The sequence below is a fragment of the Colias eurytheme genome, chromosome 24 (assembly GCF_061535395.1).
Source record: "Colias eurytheme isolate Ceu_HAF_F1 chromosome 24, ilColEury1 Martin Lab GWU primary, whole genome shotgun sequence".
Classification (NCBI taxonomy): Eukaryota; Metazoa; Arthropoda; class Insecta; order Lepidoptera; family Pieridae; genus Colias; species Colias eurytheme.
Window position 1 is genome coordinate 7,569,689 of NC_143003.1, and position 18,591 is coordinate 7,588,279.

General features: G+C 32.4%; 1 protein-coding gene across 1 annotated transcript in view; it reads right to left on the reverse strand.

Moving 5' to 3' along the window:
• LOC149898048 (solute carrier family 41 member 1-like) overlaps positions 1-18,591 on the reverse strand; it is a 74,913-nt gene that overhangs the window by 25,976 nt on the left and 30,346 nt on the right. Inside the window, exon 3 of the mRNA XM_090115792.1 lies at positions 7-99. Coding sequence (XP_089971918.1) covers positions 7-97 — 91 coding nt within the window. The 5' untranslated portion in view covers positions 98-99. The remainder of the gene's footprint in view (positions 1-6; positions 100-18,591) is intronic.

Below are 18,591 nucleotides of genomic sequence, written 5' to 3' on the forward strand. Positions count from 1 at the left end.
ACTTACCGCAAATTGTAAATACAGGGTTGCCGTTGACGTGTGGCGAACAATCTTCGATCTTCTCTGAGGGCTTGACCACATCGGGCGCTCCGACCATGCCTGCAAAGATACAAACATACGTTATTTTATCTGTTTGTGTGTTTTATTATTGTTTAAACAATTCCGAAGAGTTTTTTCGTTAACGTCGGCAAATAATTCATTAAAATTGATTCACTCCTTCCAGAGTTGTAAACAAATAACGCATATTTTGTATTTCAGATTACACATCATTCGAGACATATTTGTTAAATCTGATCGAAAAGTTATATATGTCGATTTATAAGACAGAAATTGATAAAAAATAACTTCTGTAAGTATTGGTTCAAATGGGATAATTATTTTAGTGCTGCTATACTTTTATCAACATTTTTTACCTAATTATGTTTTCTTTTCCCACAATCTAGTACCAAAAATCAAGATTTACAAATAACATGTCACACACATCATAAACTATTGCCTAAATGACTGTTTACGCAACACAATAGTAATTCGGGCGCGGTTTGCTAAATTTTCATACAATTGTATGCCATTGTCAAGAAAAACATTGTTATGAACTAAACTAGCGGAATATTTGTATTTCATATGCTCAGTTTATTTACAAGCATTTTGTAAAGGTCTTAAAACATTCAAAATGTAGATACATATATCATTAATTCAGTTTTTAATAAGGACTTATTATTAAAAGTAAAATAAATAAGTATGTTCGAATGTTCTATAAACCGGCTGAAGTTATTTTAATTAATTTTAGATTTACCTATATTAGACACTAGCTTTCCACCCGCGGCTTCGCCCGCGTTTTCTAAGAAAAACCCGCATAGTTTCCGTTCCAATGGGATTTCCGGGATAAAACCTATGTGATAATCCAACACATCCTCACAAACTTTCGCATTTATAAGTAGGATTAGATAATGAATAAAGTTGTATCGTAAGATAAACTATAATGATATCTGATTTGAAAACGTCTATCTTCTTCTTCTTCTTATATATAAAAATGAACCGCAAAATGTGTTGGTAAGCGCATAACTCGAGAACGGCTGAACCGATGTCGATAATTATTTTTTTATTATATTCCTTGAAGTACGAGGATGGTTCTTATGTAAAGAAAACGTAAACATGTACCACGGGCGAAGCCGGGGCGGACCGCTAGTTTATAATAGAAAATCTAGCTCGTAACGATGAGATAGGTAAGCACATTTATTACTTAATCACATACACCCTTAAGTACTAAGTTATTACAGTGATAAGATTACTTAGAATAACAATTCATTGAGAAAGCCACGTTTATTGTTTGTTTGTTTGTTTTAATTACATTGTAATTAACTTATAAATTATAATAATTATTCTAGCATTTATAGGTACATTAGTGTAATTCCGAATTAAATTGATACGTAACTAGTGATTGATTAAACAAATATGAATGCTATTTTTACCGAAGCCGTTTGTTTTCATACGATACCTTCACGATACAATAAAACGATGCTCTGAAGTCTGAAGTGATATTCACAATTTTCCGAATTACCCGACAATATTCTTATGTTTAAATGAATCAATATTTTAATTTGAATTTGTAAAATTTTCTTACTAAATACCTTTAAAAAAAAATCTTGTTTAAAAAGAAGGTTAAGTAACATGAAAAATGCATATTTGCCGTGAAAAAAATATATTTCTTATCGTTTCGATCTCTGTAGCAAATAGCATCGAAATTGAAACATGCATTCTTACATATTTGCTGAAATATATACTTTTAAGTTTTAATCTCGTATGTGTTCAAAATAAGTTTTAAATCAATTTAAAAAGTTGTTAAAACCACTTAAAGTAAGTAATTACCAAATTAATGCAGTCAAAATTCTTAATTGCTCATTCAAAGGCATTTAAATCTGTGAATTTTAAATGGATTTAATTCTTTAACTACCTGTGCCCCGCGGTTTTACCCGCATTGCTCCCGCTCCTTTTGATCTTAGCGTGATTATATGTATAAGTATAGCCCCCCCTTGATAAATGGGCTATCTAACACCGAAATAATTTTTCAAATCGGACCTGTACCTAGTATATTAGCGTGTTCAACAAACAAACAAACAAACTCTTCAGCTTTATAATATTAGAATAGATTTTCGATAATAATGGAATTCTTCAACAGTTTACCAACCGAGTATTGAATCCATATAAATGTAAAGATTACAAAGGTCAGTGAATTTAGGTCAAAAACTATAATACAGGTTTCACCTGATTACTTAATGAGGTTACAAAACAAGGCATCCGTATACAGGGTGTAATCGTTAATGTTTCCCGTTTTATTTTTAAAAAGTTATTGTTGTCATTTTACTCATTAGTTAAAGGGCTTTCGATATCAGTATAAAGTTTTTTGATATCTGCAATAGTTACGGAACAATCGCCTGTGCACACTTAACGATTACACCCTGAGATGAAGACATAAGTAAATAACAGATTTATGAATATTTTATAGATCACGAAGTAAATAAAAGTGTTGTTCTGTATATATGAAACATACATACAAAGTATTGTAGGTACTTTGTGTGTTTCGAAGCAAAACATTCACAAACTTGCAGTTTTAACTTTTAAGTATTTTTAGACATTACAGATGAATTCCATTAAAATAATACAATAAGAAAATCCCGATTTCTCAAAAGACAGCAAAAATCGGTAATAAAATGTACATATCGATTGAATAGGTAATAAAAGTTGAATTTACAACATTATTAGGTACAATTTTACGGTATTGTGAATATAATCGACCGTTATATCTTAATTGCCTTATCTTTCTTTCCACTGAAAAATATTCCTTTATTTTATGTCACACATGCAATTTCAAATTCAAATAACTGTATTTTTTATAATATTTTGTTAATATTTGATAATAAGAAACTATATTGTTTTCGTACCAATTATTGTCAGCGAAGTCAGAACCTAAAAATAAAAAGGTATATAAACACAATTAAATTAAGTAATCCCTAGATACTAGTCCCTACTAATATTATAAATGCGAAAGTAACTCTGTCTGTCTGTCTGTCTGTTACGCTTTCCCGCTTAAACCTCTCAACCGATTTTGATGAAATTTGCCACAGACAATCTTTAGACCCTGAGAAAGAACATAAGGCTACCTTTTATCAAAACACGAACTTTTATCGAAGCCGCGGGCGGAAGCTAGTTGCCCATAAAACAACGTAATATTTACGTAAATCAATCACTCAATTTAAAAATATCCATACTAATATTATAAATGCGAAAGTAACTCTGTCTGTCTGTCTGTTACTCAATCACGCCTTAACTACTGAACCAATTTGCATGAAATTTGGTATAGAGATATTTTGATACCCGAGAAAGGACATAGGATAGGTTTTATCCCGGAAATCCTACGGGAACGGGTTTTTCTTTGAAAACGCGGCGAAGCCGCGGGCGGAAAGCTAGTACCTAAGTGAGATTTCCGCGGGCACCAGTTTTAACAGATATATTAATTATGTTAATCTGGTTTAACTAGATTCGTATAAATAGCAATGGCCGAGATTCTGGAGCTAGATGGTAGATATCCAAAGGATTCTAGACTTTTCTATGCTGTTGCGGAAGTTTTTCGACATTGTAGAGCCATAAAACATAATGTGTTTCCTTTCGTTTGATTTAATTAAATAATCCATACTAATATTATTATATTATAAATGCGAAAGTAACTCTGTCTGTCTGTTCCGCTTTCCCGCCTAAACCTCTCAACCGATTTTGATGAAATTTGGCACAGACAATCTTTAGACCCTGAGAAATAATATAGGCTACCTTTTATTGCGAAATATGTACCACGGGCGAAGTCGGGGCGGACCGCTAATTATGAATAAAATAGTTGAGAAAAGTACGCTTAGCCCATGTCATTTTTGTATTGTCACCGATCTTTGATAATACAAAGTTTGAATTCAATCTGTCGGTTAAAAGTGGGTCATAATCAAATCTACAGGCCCGACTCCTTCTTCTCTATTTCATACAAATTCAGTATTGCATAGTTTATCTATACAAATATTATAAAGAGGAAAGGTTTGATTTTTTGTTTGTTTGTTTGTTTGTATGAATTGAATAGGCTCCGAAACTACTTGGCAGATTTGAAAAATTATTTCACTGTTGGAAAGCTACATCATTTCTGAGTGACATAGGCTAGGTTTTATCCCGGAAATCCCACGGGATCGGGAACTATGCGGGTTTTTTTTTGAAAACGCGGGCGAAGCCGCAGGCGGAAAGCTAGTTTTAATTAAAATAACAAATGAAATAAACACTAAATAGTCTGGGGTTAAAAACTGCATCACAACCAAGGCCGATCCCACCGAAACTGAATCCCATCATTTAATCTCATTTCCTCGTTAGACGAACGGACAAGACAATTCCACATTCATATGTATCTTCATTTGTTCCCTATTTATAATTTTTAAAGGGACAGATGCATTTTACATTTTTACCACTTGGTTTTTTTTGGTAATTATTTATACCAAACGCTTATAAATAATATAACATTGGTAGATAAAGTTAAATTAATTATTATCTATCTATTTAGATACTAACGGTCCGCCCCAGCTTCGCCCGTGGTACATATTTCACAATAAAAGGTAGCTTATGTTCTTTCTCAGGGTCTAAAGATTATCTGTGCCCATCAAAATCGGTCCAGTAGTTTATGCGTGAAAACCATACATACATACATACATAATAATTACAAACTTTTCCTCTTACTATTAATATTACTAGCGGTCCGCCCCGGCTTCGCCCGTGGTACATATTTACGTTTTCTCTACATAAAAACCATCCTCGTACTTCAAGGAATATAATAAAAAAAGAATTATCGAAATCGGTTCAGCCGTTCTCGAGTTATGCGCTTACCAACACATTTTGCGATTCATTTTTATATATAAGACTAGCGACCCGCCCCGGCTTCGCACGGGTGCAATGCTGATACTAAATACACTACAGAAAAATTGTGAACGTTGTATAGGTATAAAAATATAGCGGCCCGCTCCGGCATCGCACGGGTATAAAATACATAGCCGGGCGGCCGCAAACGCTACGTCCTGCAATTTTTAAATCTGTAATATCTTCGAAAATATTCACTTAAATCATACGGTGTAAAGGGCCATATAGATCTATATTAAATGAACAATGTATCCATGGTATTTAATTGGTTAAGGATTAATGCTGTATTGGTTAAAATCGCTTCGAAAATTAGCCATTATTTGTCGTAAAAAGTAAATGACAAAAAAAAGTTATTGTGGGTTATCCATAAGAGATAGACATATACCATCGCGGACTTTTCTGTAGACCTTTTCAATGTGTATAATACTTAGTACATTATTTTGATAAAACTCGTACAGCCGTACAAATAAAAACTTGCTTATTCAAACCTTATGCAATGCATAGATATGATAAGAATAAATAAAGAATAAGGATGTCATAATTTCTTACAAATAAATTTGGAATAACGTCGATGTAACTATGCTCACGCTATGCAATAGGCGCGAAGCGGCAACGTCGCAATTCATTCACAAAATTATGAAAAACATTGAAATTGTCTACGGTTAAGCCTTGGTGCTGTCATTTTGCTGACGTTCGTTTGACTTCGTCGAATTTGTTGTGAAGTTTCATCATACGATGTTCTGTTTATTTATTTTTTAAATATTTATTGGAAATAATTTAAATATATCATTAAATATGCAAGCAAATGATAGATAACGCTATCCAATATCTGGAGAACAGAAGATAAACCCACCTTGAGATAGAGAGTTGCCAAATAACTGGTACTCAAAACATACAACTCCAGGCTTAGAAGATTTATATTTTCAACGAAAGTGTATATTATTGTGATAAGTTTAGAAATAAGTTTTATGTATGTATGGTTTGGCGCATGTTGTAAATAAATAAATCATTATAAATATCAAAAGGGTTTTTCATAATTTCGTATATTTTGACATTTCATACAAAATTTTCCATTTCAATAGGTAGGTACGTAATGAAATTATTAATTTGCTCAACTTTTTCTACTTCTCGTATTACTCTCATTGCTATTATCTCAAATTTAGATTGAAAATTGCTTCTAAAACTTGTAAAACACAGCACAATGTACTAAAAGATAGGTTATACTCGGTTATGTCAGACTTATACTAGGGTGGTAGCTGGAATAAGGACGGAATAGCATTAGTATGAATACTTATTACGAAGTTATACTAGGTTACATTTATTTCGTGTTTATTTGTATGATTTTTCCATATTCTTAGTTTATTCTTTGCATAAAATGTTATAACTCGTTTATTTGTACGGCTGGTAGGGTTCAGCCTGCGTTTGCAATGTAAGCGGAATAAATGTAATTTTTTACGACATCACATTAGAAACCTCAAAAATAACAGTACTTCTCCACTACTCAATGGATCTTATTATACATATAAACCTTCCTCTTGAATCACTCTATCTATTAAAAAAAACCGCATCAAAATCCGTTGCGTAGTTTCAAAGATTTAAGCGTACAAAGGGACATAGGGACATAGGGACAGGGAAAGCGACTTTGTTTTATACTATGTAGTGACTAGCGACCCGCCCCGGCTTCGCACGGGTGCAATGCTGATACTAAATACACTACAGAAAAACTGTGAACGTTGTACATAATATGTACAACGTTATATTATATAAAAATTAAAAACATAGCGGCCCGCTCCGGCTTCGCACGGGTATAAAATAGATAGACGGACGGCCGGCCGGTACCGCCGCAAACGCTACGTCCCGCAATTTTTAAATCTGTAATATCTTCGAAAATATTCACTTAAATCATACGGTGTTAAGGGTCATATAGATCTATATTAAATGAACAATATATTCAAGGTATTTAATTGGTTAAGGATTAATGCTGTATTGGTTAAAATCACATCGAAAATTAGCCATTATTTGTCGTAAAAAGTAAATGACAAAAAAAAGTTTTTGTGGGTTATCCATAAGAGATAGACATATACCACCGCGGACTTTTCTGTAGACCTTTTCAATGTGTATAATACTTAGTACATTATTTTGATAAAACTTGTAGGGTTCAGCCTGCGTTTGCAATGTAAGCGGAAAAAATGTAATTTTTTACGACATCACATTAGAAACCTCAAAAATAACAGTACTTCTCCACTATTTAATGGATGTTATTATACATATAAACCTTCCTCTTGAATCACTCTATCTATCAAAAAAAACCGCATCAAAATCCGTTGCGTAGTTTCAAAGATTTAGGCGTACAAAGGGACATAGGGACATAGGGACAGGGAAAGCGACTTTGTTTTATACTATGTAGTGAAGATTATTAGTTAGAGCTAGCGCGCACGAGCAACTTTGTCTCCGCAACTATTTTGTCTCCGCAACTATTTTGTCTCTTCACCCATGGGCTAGTATGAAAGTGCGCGCACGTAGCGACGCAACTCCCCATACAAATTGATGGGAGAGACAAAATAGTTGCGGAGACAAAGTTGCTCGTGCGCGCTAGCTCTGAGTATAGATAAATATCTGTAAAACTAGCAACTCCTCCCGGCTCCGCCTGCATTGTAGCTTTTCATTTACTCTTGAAATAATTTTCCGTAATCGGTTAAGAATTTCGTTGGTTTATCCATGACAAAGAAATATAAATAATCTTATCTGTTACCTTATTAATAATCAGTACTTAATATTTATTATTTAAGTAGGTGCAATAATAATTATGGCTTTAAGTGTGTATACTTGCAATTTGATGACGAGTCATTGATTTTCATCTTCTAAAAAATATCCAAAAAGATAACTAACCTAATACTATAATATATCTACTATAATACCTACTACTATTTACTTATAAGTGCTTCTAAAAGAAGTCTACTTGAATAAATATAAATTTTCAAGTTTGCAACACTGAGACAAAAAAGTAAAACACAAAACATGAAATCCGAATTGTTATCAAAACTTACAATTACGTAAAAATCTATGTAGTAATAAATACGATACGACAATTGCACTAAAATCGTATAAAATAAATGTTGTAATGTTAAGGCCCAGTGGTAATCATACTTTCATAATAAATGCAAGAAAGGGCCCGGGTTTGACCGTGGATAATTTGTGACTTGCAACACAAATTTAAGTCAGGGTCGTACTAATTTTCTCTTAAATATGTACAAATGATAAACGGACATTTTAATTTATTTTTTAAACTATAAAAAGTGGGTTAAATAAATTCAATATGACGAGACAATGCTTGTTTTTTTCAATTATTAGAATTTAATATAAGGCAGTTAATACCAAAAATTTTGCGTTACGCGAATGATATTATATTTTTTTTATCTATACTGCCGATACAGTAGTTTTGATAATAGTTTAATATCTTCGAGAGCTTCTATTCACACTAGATTACGTACGAAAAATCTCGACGGCCAAGGTCTTCTTTAAAAAACAACTGCACTCAAATCTGTTCATGCGATTAGGAGATAAGATGCAATCAGATCAAAGAGTCAATCAAAATGTAAGACTTTCTCTTTTTTCGTGAGAAATAAATAACAATGTTATCAAAGGGTTATAACCTACTTCAAAAAAAGAGTAGATTCACAATTCCACTGTATTTTTTTTGAGTTTGTTCACTCAAAACGTTTGACTGGATGAACCGATTTTGATGATTCTTTTTGCTTATTGAAAGCGCATAAAGAATCATCAATATGGTGGTAGTGGTCATCAATGGTGCCTTCTGGTTGCTCTATTTTAATTTTGTCTCGTTCTAACAATTTAAAGACGGTTTAGTTTTTTTGTTAATAAATAATATAGATAGGTAAATCTATTACTAATTCTACCTAGGTAATACGTTTTATAATACATGCATAATGTATAAACAAAGACGTGACAAAGATCTTTTTCCAAATGCGCAAAATAACCGTATTTTCCTGCTTGACACAAAATGGGGCTTTTCTAGCATTACATCATAAGGATAAGCCCCCAGTTAAAAAAAACTAGAGTAGATAAGTTTGATCTATCTTAAAGATATCTAGATATAGATATATTTTTATAGGCCAAATTTCTTACAAAAATAGACTCTATAAGTACCTAAAAATATATGACATATTCCAACCCGTAGTTACTTGACCAACTTGTGGATTGCCCTTATAAGAATTGTCCACGAAGTAGGTACATAAATAGACGAAATATCATGAGACTATTTCTATATTTAACAGTTCCATAAATGGCTATATGAATTGCTAGCTGTGCCACGCGGTTTTACCCGTAGTGCTCCGCCCCTGTTGGTCTAGAATGATATACAGCCTATAATAGTCTTCCTCGATAAATGGGCTATCTAACACTGAAATAATTTTTCAAATCGGACCAGTAGTACCTAAGATTAGCGCGTTCAAACAAACTCTTCACCTTGCAAAAACATATAGGTATTAATAATAGAAAGTAAAGATCTAAATCATGCAGAGAGAATATCAAAGTTATGCGAAAATCGGTTTAGCCGTTCGAAGTTCAATGACAGACACACCTACAATATATTATATAATAGTTTATGTTAATTAGTGGCATACAATCTATAAATATTCAAACATTATATCCGTTTATATCTTTCCGCTATAAAATTGTATTTATGTTACAAGAAATTATACATACATATTAACAACTTTATTATATCGTTCTTGAACTTGATATCAATTTAAAATGTTGTATCTCTGGGTTCCGTATAAAATAAGGAGATTGCAAGTTCAGAGATTCGCGCATTTTGGCTAACAAATCTGTATATTGTCCGCGCGGTTTCACCCCCGTGGCTCCACCCCTGTTGGTCGTAGCGTGATGATATATATTATATAGCCTATAACCTCCCTCGATAAATGGGCTATCTAACACCGAAAGAATTTTTCAAATCGGACCAGTAGTTCCCGAGATTAGCGCGTTCAAACAAACAAACAAACTCTTCAGCTTTATAATATTGTATAGATTATTTATTCGATACTCCAAAAGATACTCTTATCATATAAAAACTTATATTTGTATCATTGTTCTGTGGTAATAAAGACTGATCCATTCACGGAAACACAATAAACATATAATTATAAATTTACAGCTTTAAGCAAGGGACTTTTTGCATTATAATTATTTTCCTCATAATATTATCTACCTTTATCCAATACTAGCTTTCCGCCTGCAGCTTCGCCCGCGTTTTCAAAGAAAAACCCGCATAGTTCCCGTTCCCGTGGGATTTCCGGGATAAAACCTAGCCTATATTACTCGTGGATAATGTAGCTTTCGAATGGTGAAAGAATTTTTAAAATCGGTCCAGTAGTTTATGAGCCTATTCATTACAATCAAACCAACAAACAAACAAAGTTTTTCTCTTTATAATATTAGTGTAGATGTAGATTATTATTCCATCATTCCATGGATTTACTAGAAATTTTCCTTTAATCCATCAAGGTATTTACTATTTATGTTTCAACTTGTCTATGCTAATTATAGAAACTACAATGGGATGAATTTTATTTCCTGACCTTACACTTCCTGTGCTAAAGAATGATAAACATACCTACATAATATTATAGGGTTTTTCAATTTTGTGCGGCACAAAGTTTCCTCGATAAACAATTCATTGCAAAAATAATTTTTCAATAAGAATCAATTTTTCCAAAGATTAGTTCACTCAAAGAAACGACCACGTTCTTTATAAATAGAATTCTAGTTATATTAAAACCGCGAAAGTTTTTAAGGATGTATTTCTATAAATACCGTAATCATGTCTCATATTTTTTACGAAAAATACAGATACATAGACATTACGCAGGCATCGCGCGAGTGAAGCCGCCTACACCAACTAGTATTCGTATAGACTATACCTGGTGATTCATTAGGATCATATAATACACCTGAAGGTGTAAACACACGTGACTTCACCGCAGATCGTCACCCATTATAACATAACCTAACTTAACTACACTAGCGCTATAACCCTGCCAACCGCTAGAACGCTCGTGAGAAAGTTTATATCCTAACGAAGGAGGTCGTAACTCGTAAGCATATTAGGTCGTGTAACTAACATCATATCCATGTAATTAAAATAATACTTTTCACTGGTAAGGTAAACGAAAATTATTATTTTCTTCTAGAATTTTGAACACGCTTGTATGAAACCGACTCCTTTAAACGCGATTTTGACTCACTTTTAACGGACAGATTTAATTCAATTTTTGGTTATCACTACATAGTATAAAACAAAGTCGCTTTCCCTGTCCCTATGTCCCTATGTCCCTTTGTACGCTTAAATCTTTGAAACTACGCAACGGATTTTGATGCGGTCTTTTTTAATAGATAGAGTGATTCAAGAGGAAGGTTTATATGAATAATAACATCCATTAAGTAGTGGAGAAGTACTGTTATTTTTGAGTTTTCTAATGTGATGTCGTAAAAAATTACATTTATTCCGCTTACATTGCAAACGCAGGCTGAACCCTACGAGTTTTATCAAAATAATGTACTAAGTATTATACACATTGAAAAGGTCTACAGAAAAGTCCGCGATGGTATATGTCTATCTCTTATGGATAACCCACAATAACTTTTTTTTGTCATTTACTATTTTTTTTGTTAGTTTGCGGCCGCCCGGCTATGTATTTTACTATTTTATACCCGTGCGATGCCGGAGCGGGCCGCTATATTTTTATACCTATACAACGTTCACAATTTTTCTGTAGTGTATTTAGTATCAGCATTGCACCCGTGCGAAGCCGGGGCGGGTCGCTAGTCAACAATAAAATAACATAAAGACTGGGGCAAAGGTAGTTTTATCATAAATCTTCGTAAAACAGTACCTACACCTTTGATTTCATAAAAATCCGCACGATACTTATAGATAATGAAGGATTTATGAAAATATGATAAAAACCAAATCCATTGTCATGACTATGTCTTTCTAATCGTCTTGTCGAGAGCCGGAAGTTTTTGCAATGCCAACATATGTAAAATCCATACTAATATTATAAATGCGAAAGTATCTCTGTCTGTCTGTCTGTTACTCAATCACGCCTAAACTACTGAACCAATTTGCATGAAATTTGGCATGGAGATATTTTGATACCCGAGAAAGGACATAGGCTACTTTTTACCCCGGGACTTAACTTTTTACCCCAGGACTTAGGATAGGTTTTATCCCGGAAATCCCACGGGAACTATGCGCCCTGGGCGGAAAGCTATAAATAATATTTCAGATTTGTATGTGTCATTTCAACATGATAAAGTATAACTTACATATACCGTGTATTTTAAATTACCTATAGCAAGAAAACAATTATAAATTTATAAAACGGCTAGACTGATTACAATCCCTATCATGGGAAAAATCATTAATTTATTAAAACATCACTACATACTTATTCACATTATTCCTGTAAGAAAGAGATAACTTAGAGTAGTTAAACCTTAGTTAAACTCAGATTAAAAAAGGATTAACAAGCTTGTTAAAATTAGTACTTACCGTTATCTTGAGTTAAACCTTTGTTTAATAAATGAACTATAAACTATGACTGTTTGCTCGTATGTTTTGTAAGCATTCGTTCAAACATACCTTTACAGAAGTTCACGCAATTTATGAAAAGCATACTCCCAATAGCGGAGTGGTTACTTACTCTGGGTAAAGACTATAGGGGGTTTGAGTCCCATTACAAGTAGAAATTATCGAAAAATATTGAGAATGAGAGTTTTTATAATATTACGTTATGTATTAGGTACGTTATTTATTTTAGAAGTGACAAAGACAAATAAATATGTATAAACTCGGTCCTTATGTCTGTTTAAAATAAATATATTATATTAAAAATATTTAAATAAGGTAAATAATCTTTGCTTTGCATTTAATATTATATTCTTGATTTAATACTGTATAAACTGATATAATTCGAAAAATAAAAATACTATCTAAAATTGGCTAAGCAATTACTGGTGTATTAACACAGATTAATCATTCTAATTAAAAAACGAATTAAATGACGATCGTTTCAATAAACGAGGTTAATTCATATTTTAATTATATTCAAACTTAGATGTCTTAGATCTTCATGTAAGAAAATTATTACTTCTAACTGCTAAAGAGAATAGAGTTTGGGTATTATTTTTACGTGTAGGTACATTACAGATTATAAATATTTTAAATATTAATTAATCCTACTAATATTATAAATGCGAAAGTTTGTGAGGATGACTGTGTATGTGTGTGTTTGTTACTCTTTCACGCAAATACTACTGAACCGATTACAATGAAATTTAGCACACATATAGAGGGTAACTTGTATTAATACATAGGATAGGTTTTATCCCGGAAATCCCACGGGAACGGGAACTATGCGGGTTTTTCTTTGAAAACGCGGGCGAAGCCGCGGGCGGGAAGCTAGTAGCTTATAAATTGTTTAAATTCAGTAATGCTATGATATCACAAAAAAAAATTAATTAATAAATAATAAAAAAAATCCCCATTTATCTTATGTTACGTATATATGTACATATATATGTAAAAACCAGATGTGATTTTAATAGTTTTTTAAATACATTTATCTAAGACTTGTAAATTATTTTCCATGTACAAAATGGGTTTTATAATAAGTGTCGTATTTGAGGTCAATAGCCTTTTCAATTTGTTATTTGTTACAAATAATTTACGCATTAATTTTCAAGCTATTCCAAAACTTTGTAGAAGATGCATATAAAATGACAATTACTTTGGAAAATTACGCAGGAAAATTGTATAATTTGTTTAAATTAGGTTTTTTAAATTAGGTTGAAAACTACTGCACCGATCGGACATAATTTTGGCATGTCAGATAGTCACAATGATATAGGTATCCACTAAGAAAGAATTTTGATAAATTTTACCTCCAAAGGGATACATTAGGGGATGAAAATTGTACCATGAAAATTTATTCTGACCACACAAGTGAAGCTGCGGGCAACGGCTAGTACAGATAATTTAGTTACAATGACTTGCTTTACCCAATGCCGTATTAAAAGGGGGTAGTGATTTATCCGTATTATCTCTTATCACATGTCAATACGTTAGTGATAAGGATGAAATTCCTTATCACTTGATAGCTAATAAGATTTGCATATGCATGACTATCACTCTAAAATAAAGTTATTGACGTTCAAAATAACATTATTACTTATATTGATTACTATTAATTAAATCAAGATAGTAGTTGTTAGATATAATATCTTACTGGGAATTTAGTATTATTAATTACTAGCGGTCCGCCCCGGCTTCGCCCGTGGTACATGTTTACGTTTTCTCTACATAAGAACCATCCTCGTACTTCAAGGAATATAATAAAAAAAGAATTATCGAAATCGGTTCAGCCGTTCTCGAGTTATGCGCTTACCAACACATTTTGCGATTCATTTTTATATATAAGAAGATTATCATTGTTTTCACCTGGAAATTTTATAATTTTACATATTTTTCCGTTTAAGGCGTCCCGGCAATTTCGACTATGTTCAACCTCTATAAAGTCTGGTACAACATCATGGACTAATAGAATTATTAGTCCATGTACAACATAAAGCACAATACCGAAAAAAATATATAAAATAGGATGGTCTTTTATCTTTAATTGCTCGCGAGGACTTTTTTCCAAAGTTAATAGATTTCTAGAAAAAAAATGTGCCGTGGTCATCGATTTTTCCGCAAATACTCTATAAACTTCGTAACCTGCTGACTTATAGCTCTGAAAATTTTATGTTTAATAAATTATCAGTTACACAACAGTCCCTGACGAGGATTTTTTGTTTCACTGATTAGTATCTTTTTAAATACAAAATGCGAGGAAAAAAGAAGGTGCAGCGGGAGAGGTTTGAGATCCGTCAAGTATGGTCAAGGTTATTAGCGCATGTATAAGCCTTAAATTAGTTAATCTTTAGTTATGTTTTTTGAATTAATTAAAACTATCTTTAAACATTTACGGTCTTACTAATAAAACGTTACCCATTCGCTTTGCAATGGATTAGTTATTGCAATAACCTGTCTTGTTTTTATGATTGATGTTTCATGTGAGCAAGAGCAGGACAAAGCTATGGTAGAAAATGGTAGTAATTTATCCATTGTTTACCTTTTATTTGTAAAGCCGTTACACTTTAGGTATTATATTACATACATGATAATGATGATGATGATAAATTAATACTATTATAATATATATGTTTGTTACTCTTTCACGTAAAAACTACTGAACCGATTACAATGAAATTTAGCACACATATACAGTAACTTGGATTAACACATAGGACAGGTTTTATCCCGGAAATCCCACGGGAACGGGAACTATGCGGGTTTTCCTTTGAAAACGCGGGCGAAGCCGCGGGCGGAAATCTAGTACATGATAAATGTCTCTAGTCTACATATTAATATTACAAAGCTGTTGAACGCGCTAATCTCGGGTACTACTGGTCCGATTTCAACAATTCTTTCATTGTTAGATAGCCCATTTAACGAGGAAGACTATAGGCATTATATCATCACGCTAAGACCAATAGGAGCGGAACAATGCGGGTCAAAGAGGCACAGCTATAGTTAAAGATAAAAAGCTAGTTTTTTACATTTAAAGCACTAAAAGACAGACAGGTTCGTTTTTGGTTATACTATTACGAAACGAATACTTTTAAAACCAGTTCTTTAATTGGTTTATTCGAAAAGTCTGGCGAATTGAATATTTATTCACTTAAACTTTTTATAAAGGTGTGTTGAAGGCTTTAAAATTTCAATTTTAAAATTAACGATTTGTGTGGTCTCAATAACTTTAATTGCAGCTGAACAGATTAAGCTGAGTTTAGGTAAATAAAATGATAACACTGACGCATTTCAGATTTTATTTCTATCGCGAAAATTTGGCGGTTTGGAGCGAAAATTATACATTAACATTTAGCATTACAGGTAAAGCGAAAAATAACAAAAGAAAAAACACAATCATTAGATATTTAATTATTAGTTAGTGTAAAATATAAATGAAATGATCTTTCATTTATAAGTAAATGAGATTATCCGTGCTTATTGCAATATTTCCTCATTCTATTATTTCTCAATGTATTTATAAGATTGATATTATCTACATTCTACACACTTACATAGAATAATAATAGCATTGTTTGTTTGTTTATTCCAATCTGCAGATTAAAATTCTTGTCTCGTATAAGTTCAAATTATTTTAGTTTTAGCTCTACTGCAACTGTAGAAAATACTAAAAGAATTTTGTGCTATTTATAAATTATAAATTACTAGCTTTCCGCCTGCGGCTTCGCCCGCGTTTACAAAGAAGCCGCAGCCGCATAGTGCATATCCTATGTGTTAATCCAAGTTACCCTCTAAATTTCATTGTAATCGGTAACACAGTAACAAACATAAACACCATACATCTATCCTCACAAACTTTAAAATTTATAATAATATACTAGCGGTCCGCCCCGGCTTCGCCCGTGGTACATATTTCGCAATAAAAAGTGGCCTATGTCCTTTCTCGGGTATCAAAATATCTCTATACCAAATTTCATGCAAATTGGTTCAGTAGTTAAGGCGTGATTGAGTAACAGACAGACAGACAGAGTTACTTTCGCATTTATAATATTAGTACGGATATAATCCCTGGATTAATACATACTTTAGTCTTTAGAGATTAATAAAGCTTCTAACACCGTTATATTTGTTTTTTTTTAGAAAATTCACCGTGAATAAATAGGTACGATCATGGTACGATACTATTTATATCTATGATTAGTTTTAAAATAAGTGATTTTCCCGGATTTTCCTTGTTTCAAGGAAATTGTAACCTGTCAATGAAATTTATGAGTTTACAAGCCAATATGGCCTTAGATTCCTGACTGAATGACTGACTGATGTTGAGGATGACAAATATCCATATATAGTAAAATTTACAGAAGAATCTTTGTTTTCTCTTCCATACTTTCCTAGTAATTAGTCTTGATTATTGCAATACTTTTAGCAATAGTTATAAATGTATGACCTTCATATAGGTCGAGGGTTTGAGATAAGACGAGTGTGTAGAAACTTATCAGCACTATTCATACTGCTGCAATTTGTGAAGAAAAATATCGTGAGGAAAACGACATGTCCAGAACAGAAAGTTTGTCAAGGAAAGAGCGTGTGTGCCGAGCACACGTGTCAGAAGTGAAAATTCCTTGGCAACATTCATAGGCACCAAAATCGTCGCCTTACTTCATGGCGTGACGGTATTACCATGACGTGACTTTGAAACTTTAAACCTAAGTTTCACATAAAACGATAGATTCATTTCATATATAAAAAGTAAAAACCTATCCTGGTTTTTTCCTTCAATATTTAATTCATTTTTGTAATTTAATTCATTTTTGGTGTCCGACAAGGTCTATGCTCTTTAGCTAAGTCTCAGGTTCAGTGACCCGGAATAGGTGTTGGTCAGCGAAAAGTAATATAGATAGAAAGCGGTAGATAAATTAATATGTACCTATATACGAAGTTTGTGTACAACTTGAAGTTACAGTCAACTCAAATTTAATTGTAAACAACTTCTACTTGAATCTATCTATCGCATATCGTTATCAGTAAATACAAGATTTGTAATGATAATAATATGTACTATGCCACCTGACTCTCTCATAAAATTTCAAATTAAACAATAATGAAATGAAAAAAATTATAATAAATATTATTCATAAAAATTCTCTACTCATATAGCCCCTTCTCTTTTTTACACTAAAAAACAATGTCTATCCTGTCCTATCACATATAACTTGAAACGGCTGAAATAATTCAAATGAAATTCAAAGAAAGTCCTTTTCAAATCCATTGAGCAGTTGTATGCATTACACCCTATTATTACACCATACAAACAAACAAATAAACCACAATAAATACCATTGTAACAATCAAAGGTTGCACCATTTTTATCACTATCAGTCCAGTATTAACAAAGAGTTATCAATGTAATCGAAGTCATATCTTAAAAGCGTGGAATTATACCTTTGTCTTGATTTTGTAGTTTGTTGTTTATTTCTACACGTAAAAAGAATATAATCCATCTTATTTTTCTTGTGCAAGTTAATTTATCTGACAATTATTGTCTGTCTGATGCGGCCTTAATCCCTGATGCAATTTTGATAAAATTTGGCATGAAGACGGTTAATGTTGAGTTCAAAACCCTTGAACGTCTAAAATTGAGCACAATTATATAATTATGAAAAAAATTCTCAATCTGTAACTGTAACAAACTCAAAACTGATGAGCGGCTTTTCATGCGATTTAGGTACACAATTTGACGGTTCACAAAATAGTAGCCTTATCTTCCGAGGCGATCTCTACCAGCCGACACTGAAGGTACGATCAAAGAGACGAAGCATAGTATTAAATTAAAAAATTAAGATAAAAATATATATAGAAATGCGATTAGTCAGTTTCTCATAATAAAATAAAATAATTATCATACAATTCAAATCTTAATACTATTATAAAGGCGAAAGTTTGTATGGATGTTTGTTACTCTTTCACGTAAAAACTACTGGACCGATTACAATGAAATTTAG